This window comes from Trachemys scripta, chromosome 12, assembly GCF_013100865.1.
Source record: "Trachemys scripta elegans isolate TJP31775 chromosome 12, CAS_Tse_1.0, whole genome shotgun sequence".
Taxonomy (NCBI): domain Eukaryota; kingdom Metazoa; phylum Chordata; order Testudines; family Emydidae; genus Trachemys; species Trachemys scripta.
The window spans coordinates 19,917,933-19,935,178 of record NC_048309.1 but is presented as its reverse complement, the minus strand read 5'-3'; the positions used below and the strand labels follow the sequence as shown (position 1 = coordinate 19,935,178).

The 17,246-nt window shown below is 51.2% G+C and overlaps 1 protein-coding gene across 1 annotated transcript in view; it reads left to right on the top strand.

The window, feature by feature from the left end:
* The window catches only part of KCNS1 (potassium voltage-gated channel modifier subfamily S member 1), a 28,382-nt gene extending 16,281 nt beyond the window's left edge, over positions 1-12,101 (top strand). Inside the window, exon 3 of the mRNA XM_034788019.1 lies at positions 8,785-12,101. Coding sequence (XP_034643910.1) covers positions 8,785-9,240 — 456 coding nt within the window. The 3' untranslated portion in view covers positions 9,241-12,101. The remainder of the gene's footprint in view (positions 1-8,784) is intronic.
* Positions 12,102-17,246: the final 5,145 nt, after the last annotated feature.

Below are 17,246 nucleotides of genomic sequence, written 5' to 3'. Positions count from 1 at the left end.
GGGGGGGGGGGGGGGGGGGGGGGGTGGGGGGGGGGGCTTTCTGGGGAGGGTGATAAGGTTTTGGGCAGTCGGGGTACAGGTAGGAGGTAGGGTCCTGGGGGGCAGTTAAGGAGAGGGGGTCTTAGGAAGGGGCAGTTAGGGGATAAGGAACAGGGAGGCTTAGGTAGGGGGTCAGGTTCTGGAGGGCAGTTAGGAGCAGGGGTCCCAGGAAGGGGGGGGACAGGGAGCAGAGGGGTTTAGATGGGTCAGGAGTTCTGGGGGGGGGTGTCAGGGGGTGGGGGGGTGGATAAGGGTTGGGGCAGTCAGGGGACAGGGAGGGGGTAGGGTTCTAGGGGGCCAGTTAGGATGTTTGGAAGGTCTCAGGAGGGGGCAGTCAGGGGACAAGAGGCAGGGAGGCTTAGGGAGGGGGTGGAGTCCTGGGGGGCAGTCAGGGGACAAGGAGTGGGGGGGAGGGTTGGGGGTTCTGAGGGGGCAGGAAGTGGGAGGGAGTGGAAGGGGCAGGGGCGGGGCTAGGACAGGGTGGGGCGGGGCTAGGGTGGGGCTCCTCCCGTCCTCTTTTTTGATTGTTGAAATATGGTAACCCTAATCCATCCTCCTTCAATCACACACTGGCACTCTCTTGCTAACCTAACCTAGGTGTTCAGGCAAGTGACAGCTGCTGAATGCTATCACTGCAGATGGTACAGAGGTTGACTTGGTCAGCTCAACTGGGAAGTTACTGTTAGTTTTTCTCCGTGTCTAAGCTGCTGGGTGTCTTGCTTCTCTGTGCTCCAGATCACAAGGAAATACATTTTAAAACTCAGTTGTGTAAAAGCCATTTCCTCCTGCGCTTACCCTCTGAGGACTGAGGTTAGGGTCCTGGGATTCTGCAGCAGCTGATAACTGCCTGCGATGCTGTACTTTAGGTACAAGTGAGAAACACAACACCCTGTGGGCCTGAACACTGGTCTTAACAGATCAAAAGCCTTCCTCAGCATGAAAACGACAGGGGAAGTCTCACACTTCCACAATCCCCAGCTGGTGTTTCTGCACTGTTGTCTTATCATTGATTTTCTGATTTAAAAAGTCAGAGCATAAAATGATCCGTTTGAATGAGCAGTTCTGTTGTGCACCCGTGATACTGACGCACACATGAGTGATGCCATCACCTCCAAGGATCTGGAGTGGTGAAATGGCATGGATTCCTCAGCACTGCATGGAAACCCATGCAGAAGTCACACTTCTTTTCCTGTGCCAGAGGCAGAAACAGGGGGAATGGCTGTTGTCTCGCTGGTGGCGGTTCATCCAGTCCTTTCCAGTTCTGCGTTAGTTCGGAATCCAATGCACTCTCTTCTCAGTGACAACAGTAAGAGCTGGCATCGCCTCTTCTTTGGGTTGGAGACCTGAGCAAGGCAGAGCCAGTGTCTTTCTTCTCCATCTTCTTTGAATACGGGGCTTGTGTGGGGCAAAGGCCTTAAAACACCTCCCCAGCGCTCAACTCAGGATGATGAGTGGGAAAGGAGGGCAATTTCTTCTGTTTTAGCTACTATCTAGTGCTTTACTCGGGGGGAGGGAGGGGGAGGGTAAACTTAACAGGACAAGGAGCATCCTGTGAGTCTCCCATTAGGCATGATTCTGTTCTTGTGCTTAAGGCATCGAAGACAGAGTCAAGGAGGGGGGCTGGAACAATTTGTATTGTGGGGGTGCTGAGAGCCATTGAACCAAACTGTAAACCCTGCATATAATGGAAACCACTTCAAGCCACCCCTAGTTCCAGCACCTATGAAGTCAAGTGGCCGTTTAGCTTACTTCCAGGGACATCTGGACAGACTAAGATTCTCTGGCTTGTTTCTGGCTGGTTTCAGGCCCCGGAACAGCTTGGAGATGACGTTGGTCCGTGTGATGGATGGTCTCATTTGAGTGATGGATGGGAGACAGTTTCCATACTGATAATGCCAGGTCTTTTGAGACCATTGATCGCTAGCCGACGTTGAGCTGTCTGAGTGGTGGATGCTGCTGTGGCTGTGAGTGCTGCTCTATGGATAAACCAACTCTGGGGCTGTCAGGTCAGCACCTTTCACTGACACAAAATCAACACAGGAAAGAACAGTACTGAATAAGACTGAGGGGGAGTGACTCCCCAGCCTGTGAGGTGCTTGGAGAGTTGGAGACTTTGCATCAGGGGAGTAGCTGTGATTCAGGGGGAGCAGGAAGAGAAGAAAAGCAAATGGAGATTAATCTCATTTTGTTTAATATCGTTCTGCTGAAAGGTGTTAATAGAGAGGTGGGCAAACTCCTGCGAGACCGTTCTGCCAGGCCCCTGAGCTCCTGGCCTGGGAGGCTAGCCCCCGGCCCCTCCCCCGCAGCCTCAGCTCACTGCACCGCCGGCGCAACGCTCTGGGCAGCGGGGCTGCAAGCTCCTGGGGTAGCGCAGCACCTGACCCGGTGCTCTGTGCTGCGCGGTGCATGGCTGGGTCCTGTCCTGGTGCAGCCGTGCCACCAGCCACCAGTACTCCAGGCAGCGTGGTAAGGGGACAGGGAACGGTGGAGGAGGGTTGGATATAGAGGGTAGAGGAGTTTGGGGGGTGGTCAGGGGCCGGGGGTGTGGATGGGGTGGGGGGGGTCGAATGGGGGCAGGGATTCCGGGGGCAGTCAGGGAGAAGGGGTAGTTGGATAAGGCAGGGGATGGGGGGCAGTCAGGAAGGAGAGGGGGGGGTTGGATGGGGTGGCAGGGGGTAGTTAGGGGCTGAGGTCTGGGGGTGGTCAGGGGACAGACAGCAGGGGGGGTGGATGGGGCAGGGCCCTCTCTTCCACTTAGACCTGGTTATCGGTGATTTCAGCTGTAGTGGTCACTTAACAAAACAAAAGACTATCTATGGAGCCTAATCAACTCTGTCTTTAAACAGTGGAGAGGGGCAGGTCAAAATAGTACTTGTGACTCAGGCAGACCATCAAGCAAAACACCTGTCCCCACCCTCTCTCTTGATGTCCTCAATCAGCACAGGCTAAGTGCAGTTCTACTGCCCTTTACTCATACAATAAGAAGAACAACATTTCATTCCCGCCCCCCCCCCCCCCCCCCCCCCCCCCGCATTCAAGTGATATGTAACCCAACCCCAGCCAAAATCTATCACTTGGGCAACACAGCTCTGTTTGCTGGATACCTAGGTAGATTAGGTGTGACTGTAAATACAATCTAGTCCTGAAGCCTTTCCCCCCAGCCCCAGCTCATCACTAGCTGTCAGGGAGAGCTCATTTAGACTTTGCTTACAAATCATCATTTGGCCAGCATCACCAAAATGAATGCACTGACATCGTCATAAAAACAACAGCTATATAAGGAAGCTCGTCTATGTTCATACTTTTCAAATCTATTATACTTTTTCAGATACACGTATTTTATCATATACTTTATATGCTTTTAAAGTATGTATTAATGTTTCAATTTCAATTCAAATTTCCAATCACTAAATTAGCAACACTGCAGGTAACTAATTCACAAAACTGGAGGGGGTGTTGGGGAAATTCAGGGGGGGTGTAGGGAAATCCCTGGTTGCAAAGCTTGAATAGGGCTAAGGCCATGCCTACATTACAGGTGCTGCAGCAGCACATGTACGGCACTGTAGCACCATAGTGTAGACGCTTCCTGAAGTGACAAAGGGGTTTTCCCATTGCTGTAGGTAATCCACCTCTGCAAGCAGCAGTACCTAGGTAGACGGAAGAATTCTTCCATCGACCTAGCTATGTCTATATGGGAGGGGTTAGATCACCATAGCAACAACTCTGGTGTGAATTTTTCGCACCCCTGAGCATCATAGCTATGTCAAGCTAACTTTTAACTGTAGACCAAGCGTAAGCCATGTGGTCTGAGGGATTGCCCTAGGACTGATTGCACATGCAGGGGCTCAGGGATTGATAGGCGAGGGGTGTGTGTGTGTGTGTGTGTGTGTGTGAGCGAGCCAGCAAAGAAAGCAATGTTTCCAGTGTTTAATTACCCTCATTCTTAATAATTTGCACCTTCTTTCCAAGTGAGTTTGCATATCTTCAACTTCCAGCTGTTGAATCATGTTATACCTTTGCTAGACTGAAGAGCACATTATCAAATATTTGTTCCTGTGTGGGTACTTATAGATTGTAATCAAGTCACCCCTTGACCTCTTTGTTAAGCTAAATAGATTGAACTCCTTGAGTTTATCACTATAAAGCAGATTTTCTAATCCTTTAATCATTCTCGTGGCTCTTCTCTGAACCCTCTCCAATTTTTCAACTTCCTGTTTGAATTGTGGACATCAGAACTGGACACAATATTCACAGAGCCAAATACTGAGGCAAAATTACCCGGGTTATCCTATTTACCTTTTAAAAATCTTGGCACACCATTAGCTTTCTTCCAGATTTCTGGAACTTCCCCAGTATTCCAAGATTTATTGAAAATCAACATTAATGGTCCAGTGAACTCCTCAGCCATCTTATTTAAAACTGTGGGATGTAAGTTATCTGGGTCTGTTGGTTTACAAAGGGTTAACTTTAGGAGGATGTTAAACAGCAGCTACTGAGTAGAATGGAAGGAGTTGTCATATGATATGACTACATCATTTCCCCCCCCCCATACAAAAATATTTAGTAAACACTTCTGCCTTTTCTGCATTATTAGTGATAATTCCATCATTTCCATCTAGTAATGGATCAATACCAGTGTTAGGATTCTTTTTGTTCCTAATATACTTGAGAAAAAAATCATTGTCCTTAACTCTGCTGACCATAGAGTTCTCCTGGCTAGGAAAGTGCTTTATTTCTGTTCAGTGAAACCTGTTTCCAATCGACATAAGCTAAACCACTCTTAGGCCTGGTCCACACTAAACCCCCACTTCGAACTAAGGTACGCAAATTCAGCTACGTTAATAATGTAGCTAAATTCGAAGTACCTTAGTTCGAACTTACCGCGGGTCCAGACGCGGCAGGCAGGCTCCCCCGTCGATGCCGTGCACTCCTCTCGCCGAGCTGGAGTACCGGCGTTGACGGCAAGCACTTCCGGGATCGATCCGGGATCGATTTATTGCATCTAGACAAGACGCGATAAATCGATCCCAGAAGATCGATTGCTTACCGCCGGACCTGAAGGTAAGTGTAGACCTACCCTTACACTGAAATGAGTGTCCACATGGCCTTTGGGACAGGTTTAACTATCAGGCCTGGTCCCCACTAACCCCCCACTTCGGACTAAGGTACGCAAATTCAGCTACGTTAATAACATAGCTGAATTCGAAGTACCTTAGTCCGAACTTACCGCGGGTCCAGACGCAGCAGGGAGGCTCCCCCGTCGATGCCGCGTACTCCTCTCACCGAGCTGGAGTACCGGCGTCGACGGCGAGCACTTCCGGGATCGATCCCAGAACATCGATTGCCTGCCGCCGGACCCTCCGGTAAGTGTAGACGTACCCTCAGTTTCAATTCACACCTTAAGTGATACCAGCGTGACTTCCTTGTGTAAACAAGCCACGTAGAAAACATCCTATCTCTAAAGATTTCCATCTTTTTCCTGTCCTGCCTTGATCTACCATGACTCAGGAAAGGACTCCAGATCAGTGCAAGATAACTATCCCTGGGGGCTGGTAAGTGACAACAGATGACATGCTTCTGTCAAAAGCAGCCTGCCCATGTTTAAGGAAGGAGGTTGTTAAAGGGAAGAAGCTGTCACTCTGCCTGTCACCTCCCCTTGGGATCATACAGCAAACATTGCCATGGGAATAGAAATAAATCTCCACCAAAATCATGAGCTTATTCGAAAAGTTTGAAGATGTTACCAGCCTCGGTGGGTTCATCAGTTCAGTCAGTACAGCTCTCATTAGCCATTTCTCCAACACCCGGTAGGATGGGGTGTTTCTAAAGCAAACAGCCCTTCCCTTGCTAGGGGCAGTCCCCCTCACTCCTATTCCTGCCCAAGAACACAAAGCTTCCTCTCCTGCCAACGCCACAAGAAAATTATTTCAGTGGGGGAGAAACTTCCCATTAGAAGATAGCCAGAGTCGTGCCAAGATAAAAGGAGAATGTGTCCAAGTGTAATCAGAGGACACCATATTAGCAGGGGTGGTGGGGGAAGCCCCTCTATTTAGAAGCTTTGCTGGGAAGAATATTTTCCCTCTCCTCCCCACACTGTACATTGTTTTTTGTTTGCTCCCCAAAGGCTGAGGAGTAGAAGCTGAAAGTAAAGTAATGATTGCTGTAAAATGGTTAGAGCAGAGTATTGATTCAGGAGGCTGCGTCCCATTAGCTCCAGCAGGTGTAAATTACATACATATCCAGAGATTTTATTTCCTGTAACCCCTTCTCTGCTGCATTGACCTCTGGATTCTTGTGTCTTGATTAGTTCCTCCTGTAGCAGCCTCCCCTCACTACCCTCTAGCTCCATGTTGTGTAGGAGGAGATCTGTGTCTCTGAGCTGTCTGCACTGCTCTGTGTTTTGCCTTCCATATGCTGTCACTATGCCGCTGTCCCTCCCAATTTGTCACTGAGTCCCTGCCTATAAATAGCAGGCTGCCCGATTGCTCTCGTTCAGCCCACGTGACTGTGCATTCCTCCCCTCTGATGAATCGCACTTGCTCTTCCCCACCTGACATGTGACAGCGCAACATGCAGCGGTGACATTGACAGATTGACACACGACAGACCTGTTGGCATGACAGCAGCTCAGAGTGGTTGGTGCATGTGCAAGGCTCCCTGCCCACTGCAGCCTGTCTTGAGGCTTGCACACGGCAGTTGCCGAGCAGAAGAGTCCTTGTCCTCGGCTCCTCTGTGCCCGAATGTGGCAGCAGTGCCAGGAGCCCTGCCAAACCGTGCTGATGAAACCAAACCCTCAGCCTGGGGAATTAACAGGGCTCCAGCCTTGAACCTTGACCACCCCTTGTGCTTCCCACAGCAGAGACAGTGACCCCAGGCCACAGTGGACCTGGGTCTGACTGGAAGTTGTCAGCTTCCAGCCATCCCTCACTTAAAACTCCAGTGGAGCGGTGGATCCTCATCACCTCTAAAATCCAGCCACGTACATTGAAGTGCCTACAGCTGCATGTGGGAGCATAAGTTTAGACCCCCGGGTTTGAAAATGCTGGTCAGTGCTATCTGTGCTAAAGAAGTGAAGTCTACAGCATTTAAACCTCCTGTGGCCTTCATTCGCAGCCTACGTCCTACCTCTAAGCCTCAGGGAGCAGGGGAGTCTGGAAGCACTGATAGTCTTGGCAGTGGTATGGGGTGCACTGTAGGGCTGGACTGAGTGGGTGACGGGGCAGAACTGAGCTGCTGGTCATGGAAAAGAGGCTCTGGGGCTATTCTGATCTCTGCCTGTGCCCTGCCTGCCTTCACCCCCACAGTTGCACCTGCGCCTCTTTCACCCTCCATCCTCTTTCCAAGCCCATCACAGCTACCCGGCCATCTGCAGTTCCTGCTTACGCTGTCAGTTGCAGTGTTGGACCTTTGGAACAGCAGCAGTGAGCAGATGTTTGTGGGGCTCTAGAGAGCACCAAAGTCACAGAGTCTCCAGCACCGCCCAGTAATCTAGTGTAATGCAGGGGGCTTGCATCAGTTCTAAACTCAGACACAACTCCCCTCCCCCTGGCCCTCCTGGCTTGGGAGTTCTGTGAAGGCAGAATGCTCTGCTCCCGAGGACGGAGAGCGCCTTGCATTGCTCCCCAGCTCCCCAGGAAACTAACTGTCTCTAATTTTCTTCTGCCAGAAGGATGGAGCCATCCCTCATGGGGCCTGGTGGTATGGAGGGCTCCCAGACATGCGTCCCACAAAATGGCTGTGACAAATGATGAGAGAAAACCACACACACCTTGCCTGGCTCATGCCCTTCCCTTGAGCTGTATGGCTACCGGCAGGGCCTTGCTCATTGCCTGGCATCTGGCTCCATGGAGGTGCTTCCTTCCTATTATGAATGCAGGCTTACAAGTGGTGAAAGGGAAGAGAATGACAGATATTGATTTGCTACTGGGAAATCAATTGTGTCCCTGACTTATGCTACAGACCCAGACAGGTTCGCATCTCAGCTGCATACAAACCAGAGTCTAGTCTAAAGCATCAGTGGACACTCGGGCCATTTGGACTCCAGTAGCTCCGTGCAGAAATTCCATGAGCACTAGGCAGGGGAGTCACTGGTCCCTCCCTGGGTCATTCCTCCTTCACAGTAACCCCACTGGAAATGGCCTGGGCATTGCTGGTTGATCCTGCAATAGGCAGGAATGGGAATTAGCAGCGCAGCTTGAGTCAGACCCAGAGAGGTGCCCCAGCGAGGCCTGGATTTCAGGGAGCCTCATTTGCCCATATATGTAGATCAAACTGGTGCCAGCTCTTGGACAGATGGCAAGTGAACACTCTACTCAGCAGCTGGCTCAAGAATGCCAATTGCAAACAATTAGAATAGCAACGAAGTTCCCCCACCCAACAAGTGCAGAATTCCGTCTCCAGCTTGGCTTCCCACATTCCCAAAGAAATGCCTTTTCCCCATATGGTGGGAACCTGAAATCCTCTACCTTAGAATCCTCTAAGGTACCACACACCAGGGTGAAGGGAGAGAGACTGCTAGTTCTAATTCAATGGAATAGATTCCTGCCTTCCTGTGTGACACCAAGGCAAAGAGCAAAGTTCCAGGGAATGAACACGAGACAGGAGAGCCAGTCGGAATATTAGGGAGCGAGAGGGAGGGATGTCGGAAGCAAGCCTGGTTTGTATTCATGCTCATTAGGTCTTGTTTTCTGGCCCCATAGACAGTGTCAGGGCCTCTGCTGACTCTCCCTTTGCTTTGCCTTTCAGCACAGCTACAGAGAGGTGGGCATCCTGCTGCTCTACCTGGCGGTGGGAGTCTCCGTGTTCTCCGGAGTGGCCTACACAGCGGAAAAGGAAGAGGACGTTGGTTTTGACACAATCCCTGCCTGCTGGTGGTGGGGGACAGTCAGCATGACGACTGTGGGCTACGGCGACGTGGTGCCGGTGACCGTGGCCGGCAAGCTGGCAGCTTCGGGGTGCATTCTGGGCGGGATCCTGGTGGTGGCTCTGCCCATCACCATCATCTTCAACAAGTTCTCCCACTTCTACCGCAGGCAGAAGGCCCTCGAGGCTGCCGTGCGGAACAGCGACAAGAAGGAGCCCAAGGACTCTGAGAATTGTCCCAGCCAGAACCATGACTCAGAGGCTCTGGGTGAAGCCTTCCAGGAGGGAGGCAGAGAGGATTTCCATGACCTGACCAGAGACACCCTTCCGGCTCACTGACCTTACTGAGGCTAGAGAGTACGGCTCCTCTCTGGCACCTTCTGTCCTGGAGACACGTGGCAGCGAGGATCTGGTTTGTATGGAACTGTCCCTTCTCCCCTCTCACTGGACGTGAACAGGAACAGAGACTGTAGATGCTGCTCATGCGGTGAATTGTCCTTCTGCCAGGATGATGAAGCTACCAGAACTAGAACAAGAGTGACTTTGTGGTACCCAAACTCTCCTAACATCCATCTGGCCTCCTTTAGCACTCCGCACAATGTTGGACTTCATCCTCTGCCGAGCCAGGGCCATTCAGAGCCAAGGGCTCAAAGCAGTATGCCCATCAGGTGCCAGCTGTTTGTCATCTTGAGTGGGGCAGCACACAGCAGCTGTATCCATTTGGCCACTTCTTGAATTACCGTATTTACTGTATTAATGGCAATGCTGTCAGTGCCCCACAAATGACCTATAAGCAGGTGCTGGGAAATTTGGAATTAAACATAATGGACTTAGAAAAGGAAACCCACGGAAGAAACAGGGAGACCTCAATGTATCCAACTAGCCTCCAGGAACGGCTCCCAGAGTCCTTGGTTAGCTAAGGGCAATCATCCTGCAGCCTAACGTTCTGTTGCTGTCCATCATAATGTTAATGCCCAGCCCCTAGTCCCCTTCCCCGCCCTCCCCTAGAGAAGAAGTGAAATCCAAATGGCAATAGTGTTCACAACAGAGAAAGTTGCCGGGGCGGGGGGGAGTTGGAATTCAAGGCCTCACAATGTCTTCTCTGCAGCACTGGAGTGTGATGCGTAAGCCCACCTCAGACCTGGCTGGTTCCCTTGTGGGTATGCAGCCAGGGCTGATCTAAACGCTGGGTCCCATCCTCTTTACAGCTTCAGTCTTGGGAAGAGCCTAAGCTGGTCATATTCTTTCAGTGAATAAAGCGGAAAAATAAGGGCGATAAAGTTAATGGGGCCTAGATACCATGGTGAGGGGCGTACCAGGAAGAGAGAGTTACATAGGATGTCCTGTTTTACTCCTAGTGCATAGCTGAAGCTGGAATCATCCTCAGGTGCCCTTGGAAGGACCCTCAACTCAGTGCATGCGTTTGCCTTCATTAGTGACATGCAGTCACAACACTTGCTGTGTTCAGAGCGTCATCCCCCAAGGTGCAATGTTCTGGGGAGAGGCAGAAGGCTGGGTTTGCCCTGGGCTCTCTGACACCACGTGGGAAGTCCTAGGAGAGATCTCAGTAAGTCTGTGAGATGACTCCATGTTTGCCAGCATTCCCCACATGTTCCCCAGCCTGGCACTGAGCCACATAGCATACCTTGTGTGAAACAGACATGGTGTGCACTGGCCAGACAGCCAGCAAACCCACTGCTCACACCAAATCTGCCCCGAGAGATGTGTAGAGAGTGTGTTTGTTGGCAGAGGTTGCCAGTGCTCTGATAGGAAAGCCCAGGAGAGAGCAGCTTTGCAAGAGATTTGACAGACGTAGCAAGAAGAGACAATGTCCTTGCTGTATGCATGATGCCCTAAAGCAGAGTGATAAACCATAGCCTGTACCTAGACACATGCTCCATGATCCCTATAGGGGTTTTTGCCTTCGTTCTCACAGCCTCCTACCTCCGGCGAAATTGCCGAGTGCTGGCCATTCCGCTGTGTGCAGTGACTGCTGCAGGCTAGTTACATAGTGAAACAAAACTCCAATGCACTGATCTGCTGGACAGGGTATTCCGCTGTGTCTGGGCAGGGCTTGTGAAATCTCCACACTTAAGTTTGGTTCCAAATTCAGCCATCTCTTGCTGACCCTCCCCCCTGCTCTCCCCTGCCCTCCTCTGCCTCCTTGGACGTGCACCAGTCCTTTCTAATTCTGTTACCCTCCAAGGCTTTTTCTTGGCCCCTCCAGCACCCACCCCCCTGAAACTCCTCAGTCACACGGTCTTGCTCCGCTCCCCGCCCCACACCTGCATACAGAGAGTGGCTAACGTCCATCCCCAGATCTCTGCCACGATGCATCTTTGGTTCCAGAGTCACATTTTTAGACGCAGCCAAGGCCTTGTTTTGCCCCTTCCTATCCCTAACTTTTAGAATCTAAGCTGCCCAGCATGTTCTTGCACCATCACTGTCCCCCTCCTGACGCCTGCCCACAAGCACAGGTGCTCGTCCCTTAATGCTCCTGCACCCCCCCCATTCCTTACAGCAGAGTTTCTCATTTAGCAGAGGTGAACTGGGCGCTAGCTCCAGAACAGTATGCACATCCGGTGGGTGATCTGACTGACCCCAGATTGAAACAAGAAACCATTGACTACCGTGTGTGGCCTCCGATTTACCAGCTCACTAATGGATAGGAAATCGGGGAGGGGAGGGAAGATTGCTGGCAGTTCCAGCCCTCAGTGAGGCTAAGCCCTGAATGTGGATGGGGAGAGTAAACCATCCCAGAGGCAGTTCCCGTGGGTTAAGGAAGGTTGAGACACGTTGGCAGAAGGAAGAGAGCACTTGATGAGGATGGGGAAAGTTCAGACACTGGTTGTCTGTGCGTTTAGCAGAATTTGAGGCTCTGCCAGGCTGCACCTTTCACAAGTACATTACTTGAGAAAATGCTAACTTGATTGTGCTATTCCAGCCCTGGACTCCCTGCCCCCAGCTCTGCTGATGCCCCTCACTTCTGACCTATGCCCCACTGCTATTCCATTCCTGGGTTCCAGCATGCAGCGCAGCCCATCCTCTGCAATCCGGACCTGGACACACCCACCCCATTGCAGTTCTGCAGTGTCCCTTTCCCAGTTGCCTCCACTTCTCAGGGCTGGGATGTGGTGTCAGGGCAACAAAGACATCAGTTCTCTAATATCCTCTGAAAACTCATCACTAAGACTAAGATTTCATCAGAGGCTCTGAATTTTTATTGCCTGTGACTTTACTAAAAATAATCGGGGGGGGCGGGGCTAGGTATGGGGGAGGAATGGAGTCCCATGGGGGGGACTGACAGGCCGAGCCTCCCGCCATGGCGGGGGCACAGCCCCAGCTCCAGAACTGTCTGCAGCTGCGGGACAGGGGTGTGTGGCCTGGCAGCAGCCCCCTGCAGAAGCCGCACACAGCCCTGGCTGCAGCCCCCGGCCGAAGCCACAGGGCTGGGGCTGCAGGGTCCTAGTTCCAGCCAGCCCCAGTGGCAGGGCAGGGGCACACAGTCCCGCCTCCACCTCCTGAAGCAGTAGAAGTCACGGAGGCCCAGTAAAGTCACGCAATCCATGACCTCTGTGACTAAATCGTAGCCTTACTCATCACTGATCCTTGCCCTGACAGCCAGGAGAAAATGGAAATAAACACAGACAGAAGCAATTAAAAACACTCAGGGACACACACACACACACATTGATCCTTGGTGTAACTCTATTGACTTCAGCAGAGTCACACCAGGGAGAGATTTGGCCTGTTGACCCATGTAAGAGATTTTCCGTCCACTCCAACCAACTATAAGGCAGAAGAAATTATTGATAAAACCTCTTAAACAGAATTTCAAAAAAAAAGATCAATAACGCTCCAATAAGAGATGCAGTTCTGACACATCTGATGATATAGGTCAAGACGCAGAAAATGCAGCTCGCCTTTGGACCAAATGGGAAACCAGCCAGTTACAAACTGGTAAGGGACATTCCCTGCATAAACCAAACAAGCCCAATATTAGTTCTCAAAAATAAATGAAAAAGCAGAGCTGTGTGAAGGAGCTCATTTTAATCTGATCCCTTGTGAGTTCTCTGGGCATTTGAAACATCCAATACTTTGGTTTGTTTTAAGTGTAATGCCACAGCCAGGATTTATGCACTTGCTTACCTTTGCAGGCTGGGAGTCGTCCAGCTATTTCCCTGGAATAATTCACAGTGTATAGAGTTAAGCATGGACAGGACTGGGGGCCTAAGTGTTTGAGTTTGAGTTTGACTAGCCAGGTGTCTTCTGCATAGGGAAAAATCAGGAGCAGAAATGATATACTCATGGCAACTGATGGTATATCAGTGCTAGCTGCCTGTGATAGGGTGTTCACCCCACATCAGCTCTGAGGGGTTAAAATGGGACAGATAGGTCCAATTAACCCTGCAGGCCACACCCGGTGGAGAGTCAGGCTTGATTAAAAATGACTAATGACTGATGGGGGGGGGGGATGACTCAGGTATACAGCTGGGATGTTTGCGATAGAAAGGGGGTGTAGTGTGGAAGGTGGCAGTTAAACTGTGGGTTAAAGAGGACACCTAGAGAGAGATGCCCCAGGATCCTGGCCCTGAGGGTAGGATTTACCCAGAAGCATGGAGAAGAAAGCTTGTGGGAGGTGTAGTAGGAAGGAGCCTAGGGAAAGAGTAGCTAGGTGAAGGATTGTGCAGACCTTAGCTGCAGATTATAGGGTCCCTGGACTAGAACCCAGAGTAGCAGGTGGGCCTGGGTTCCCCTACCAGCTGCTGGGAAGTGGCACAGGATTGTGGGAGATACCACCTTGCCAGCTGGTCTAGAGGGACTCTGTTGCTCTCAAAGGGGAGGACTCTAGTGACCTGCTTGGAGGACTGAGTCACAAAGTGGGAGTAACCTGAGTCCAGAGGCAGAGCCCATGGGGTGAGCAGAGGGGGCATCAGACTGATCAAGAGCTAATCCCCAGATGAGACTCAAGGCGGCATCCCTGTGGTGAGTGTACCCCCATGATACTGACATAGCTGGGCTCTCTACAGCTCTGCCTTGTTTCCTGTGTGGCTTTTGGGTTTCTAGGTCACGTTTCTTGGTAACGTCATCAAAGGGGAAAAAATAACCAATTTGTCTTTCTAAAAATAAAAGCACTCCCCCTCGAGCCACGTTCGAGTCCCCTGTGCTGGTCACGGTGTCAGACGCTGAGCTGCCTCTTCTGCTCTCCAATAGCATCAGCAGGCTGGCTTCCTGCTGGGAGCAGTTGGGAAAACAGCCACTCAGACTGACAGGCCACCCAGAGTGATGAGGGTCTGAGACAGCCAGGCTGGCCCAGGGGTTTCTGAAAATGCAGTGCTAATCTCTGTCCCTGTTTGGGGCCTGACCCAGAGCCCGCTGCAGTTGAGGGGAGTCTCTCCATTGGCTTCAGTGGGCTCCAGAGCTGGCCCCCTGAGTGACTGTAATGAATTTCGTGGTGTTCCCCCCAATGAAGAGCCTTACACCCAGCAGATGGGGATTAGCTTGCTCACAAAGGCAAGTGGTGCGCATGTGAAATTGTGCTAAAGGAACCCAGCAGAGTTCAGGGCAGGGGGCCACCAGAGGTGGGAATGCTCCATTGCCCCTGCTCAAGGGCCCTAAGGGCAGGGTAGGAGAGATAGAACGGGCCTTCTCTGGGCTCAGCGAGAAAGGGTGTGGGGTCCATTTGGACTGTATGGGTCACAGCTGCTTGGAAGCTGCCCCCTTGGAAACAGCACCTGGCAAAGGAACCCAGGCTGGCATGAAGCAGCTGGTTGGTGAGGGAAAGGCTGCTGCGTGGGTGATGGTGGTGAAAGGGTTGCTGAAAAGCCAAGCAATAGGCCAAGCCTTCCTTGTGAGCTGGGCCGGGCCCAGCCTGGCCTTCGCTGTGCTGGACTAGACCGGGTACTGTCTGGGATCTGGGCAGAGCAGTGTTCGCTGCACCATGCGCTGCAGAGGCCACTGCCAGAGGCGCTCAGCTTTAACCCAGCCCCACTGGCCATGCTTTCTGGAAGCTTCTAGAGTAAATCTAGCCAGAAAAGTCCAAGTGGAAAGACCCTCTCTGCATCTGTAATCCCCCAGAGACTGGAGGTGGCAGGTACTCCCGGCACTGTCCCTTCCTGGAGCATTTAGTCTTTGAAAGCAATTCCTTATGTCCCATTCGACATGGGGCTGGAGCCAGCATAGGGGTGCATTGTACCATGTGTTTAGCTATTAGGGTCTTCAGCATCAAGAGCAGAAAATACAATGATGTGAGTGCCTCTCCCTCCACTGGTCACCACCTGTCCCAAACCAAACCATTAACAAACAGCAGGACTAGCAGCTCTGGGAAGGCACCAACATTTCTTGTTCATGGCCAGGGTAAAGGTTCGTTCTTACCTTGTAGAAGCCAGGCCCCCTTTGTAACATTTAGGGATCTGTAACCTGTGGCAAGGCGTTAACTTGGATCAGTTTGCTTTATAAATGTTAGCAAAGATTTCCCTTGAGTCTCTTGTTCCATGAGACCCAGGGACAGACCCTCCCCGCTGGCATCAATTTGACACAGCTCCCTTGAGTTCAGAGGAACGTCATTGATTTACATCAACTGAGGCTCTTACCCATGGTAGTTAAGTGCAGAAAATAGCTATTCTAGAGCTCCTCTGCCCTCCTGTAACCAGAGGGAAATGCTAACTCCCTCTAAACAAATTGGATTTGCTCCCTTCTAATGCTCTGGAAGGGTGTCATGTTTGCACTGGACACGGAGACAATCATCTTTCTCAAGTGCAAAAGTAGCTTCTAGGCAGCCCAGGTGCCTACAGAGACGGGAGGAATTTGGGAAACCTCCAAAAGATTTAAAAACCAAACACAACCTGATTTTTAGGACATTCCTTGACCTGTATTGCTGCAAAGCAGGAGGCTTTATCACACAAACCACAGCTCAGCATTGCTCGGCTGCTAGGTTAGTTGCCCTATTTCTGTCCAAGGGCAACGAGTATTGTGCAAAGCTTAGAAGGTGGAGGTGGGTAGGGATGGAATGACACTGCTGTGCTACTCCACACTGAGTGTAGGAAGATGTGCAGGCTGCTTTTGCTAACAGTTAGCAATCTACTTGCACATGCAAGGTGTGTGTGCGTGTGTGTGTGTGTGAGTGATAACACATCTGTGCAGATTGGGTCATTGGTTGTGCAGGTGACCAGAGGTGGCCATTTGTGTTTGCAGTGACCTGAGTTAAAGGAAATGCCTGTGCCAATCAGGCCTGCAATTGCTTAGCTATAGGCTTTGAAAATCTGCCCTTAATGTTATAAATGAATTATATGCAAATAGAAATGCTTCGATTGCATGCCCTCCACTGGAGCAGACCAATAAGCATCATGTCTGAGCCACTATTGCAGTATGGCCAGGGGACAAGGGGAGGGGCATTGGGAAGGTCAAAGCTCTAAAAATTTTCTTGTAGCCACAGCCAATTTATGTTTCTGTGGCCTCTGCTGAAAAAATTACATTACATTAACCTTCAATATTGACTTCTAGGGCTGATTTAATCACCCTGCAGCCACCCGAGATGAGGAAAAGCGGGTTAGAACTAAAGGGGAAAGCGACAAGACTAGACCTTGGGACGCATTAGAATTAATAAGTGGTGGTGGTGGTTGGTTTTAAACTGAGATGTTCTGATTTTAATTTATTACCATCCATAGTGCATGGTCCTGGGCTCCCTGCCAAGGCTCCTTCTAAATCCTGGGACCAATTGCTAGCTGAGCTCTCACCATCTACTTGTGAATGAACCATTGCTGCAGGGGCTCTTTGGCTGTGGAATCTGCTTCCCCCTTTATGGTCCCTGATCACCATAGTATCTGTGCACCTTGATGCTGGGGAGAGGGTGTTTCCCTGGAAACCAAGCAGAGCCCTGTAGAGAGGGGACTCTTCATGTAGAGGCCAAGGATGCTGGGTTTTAATAGGCAGCTTTCTTGCTGCAGAAACAAAGGCTGTAAATATTGAGCTGTATCTTTGGGTCTGACTGAGCTGGGCTCAGTGTGGGACATGAGGAGCTGGGAAAGGTGATTTTGAGCCACCTCTCTGCTCCCCTGATCCCAGGATGGGCTGGGGACTGGTCCAGCAGGGACCACTCTGCCAGCTAGAGACTGCTGGAGTGTCACATCCCGTCCAGCTCCTTACAGTGGTAGAGAGGAGGGAGCTCGGAGTAGGTGCCAGAATTCCCCTCTCAGCTACCAGAGAGGGGGACTGAGGACTTGGCCTGTTGAGTTTGAGTTCAGCAGTACAGGGAGCTGCCCTGAGCTCAAGCCTAGAATCACTTTAGGTGCTAGGATGTTGCAGATTACTGACCAGACAGGAAATACAGCAAAGGCTGCAGACCG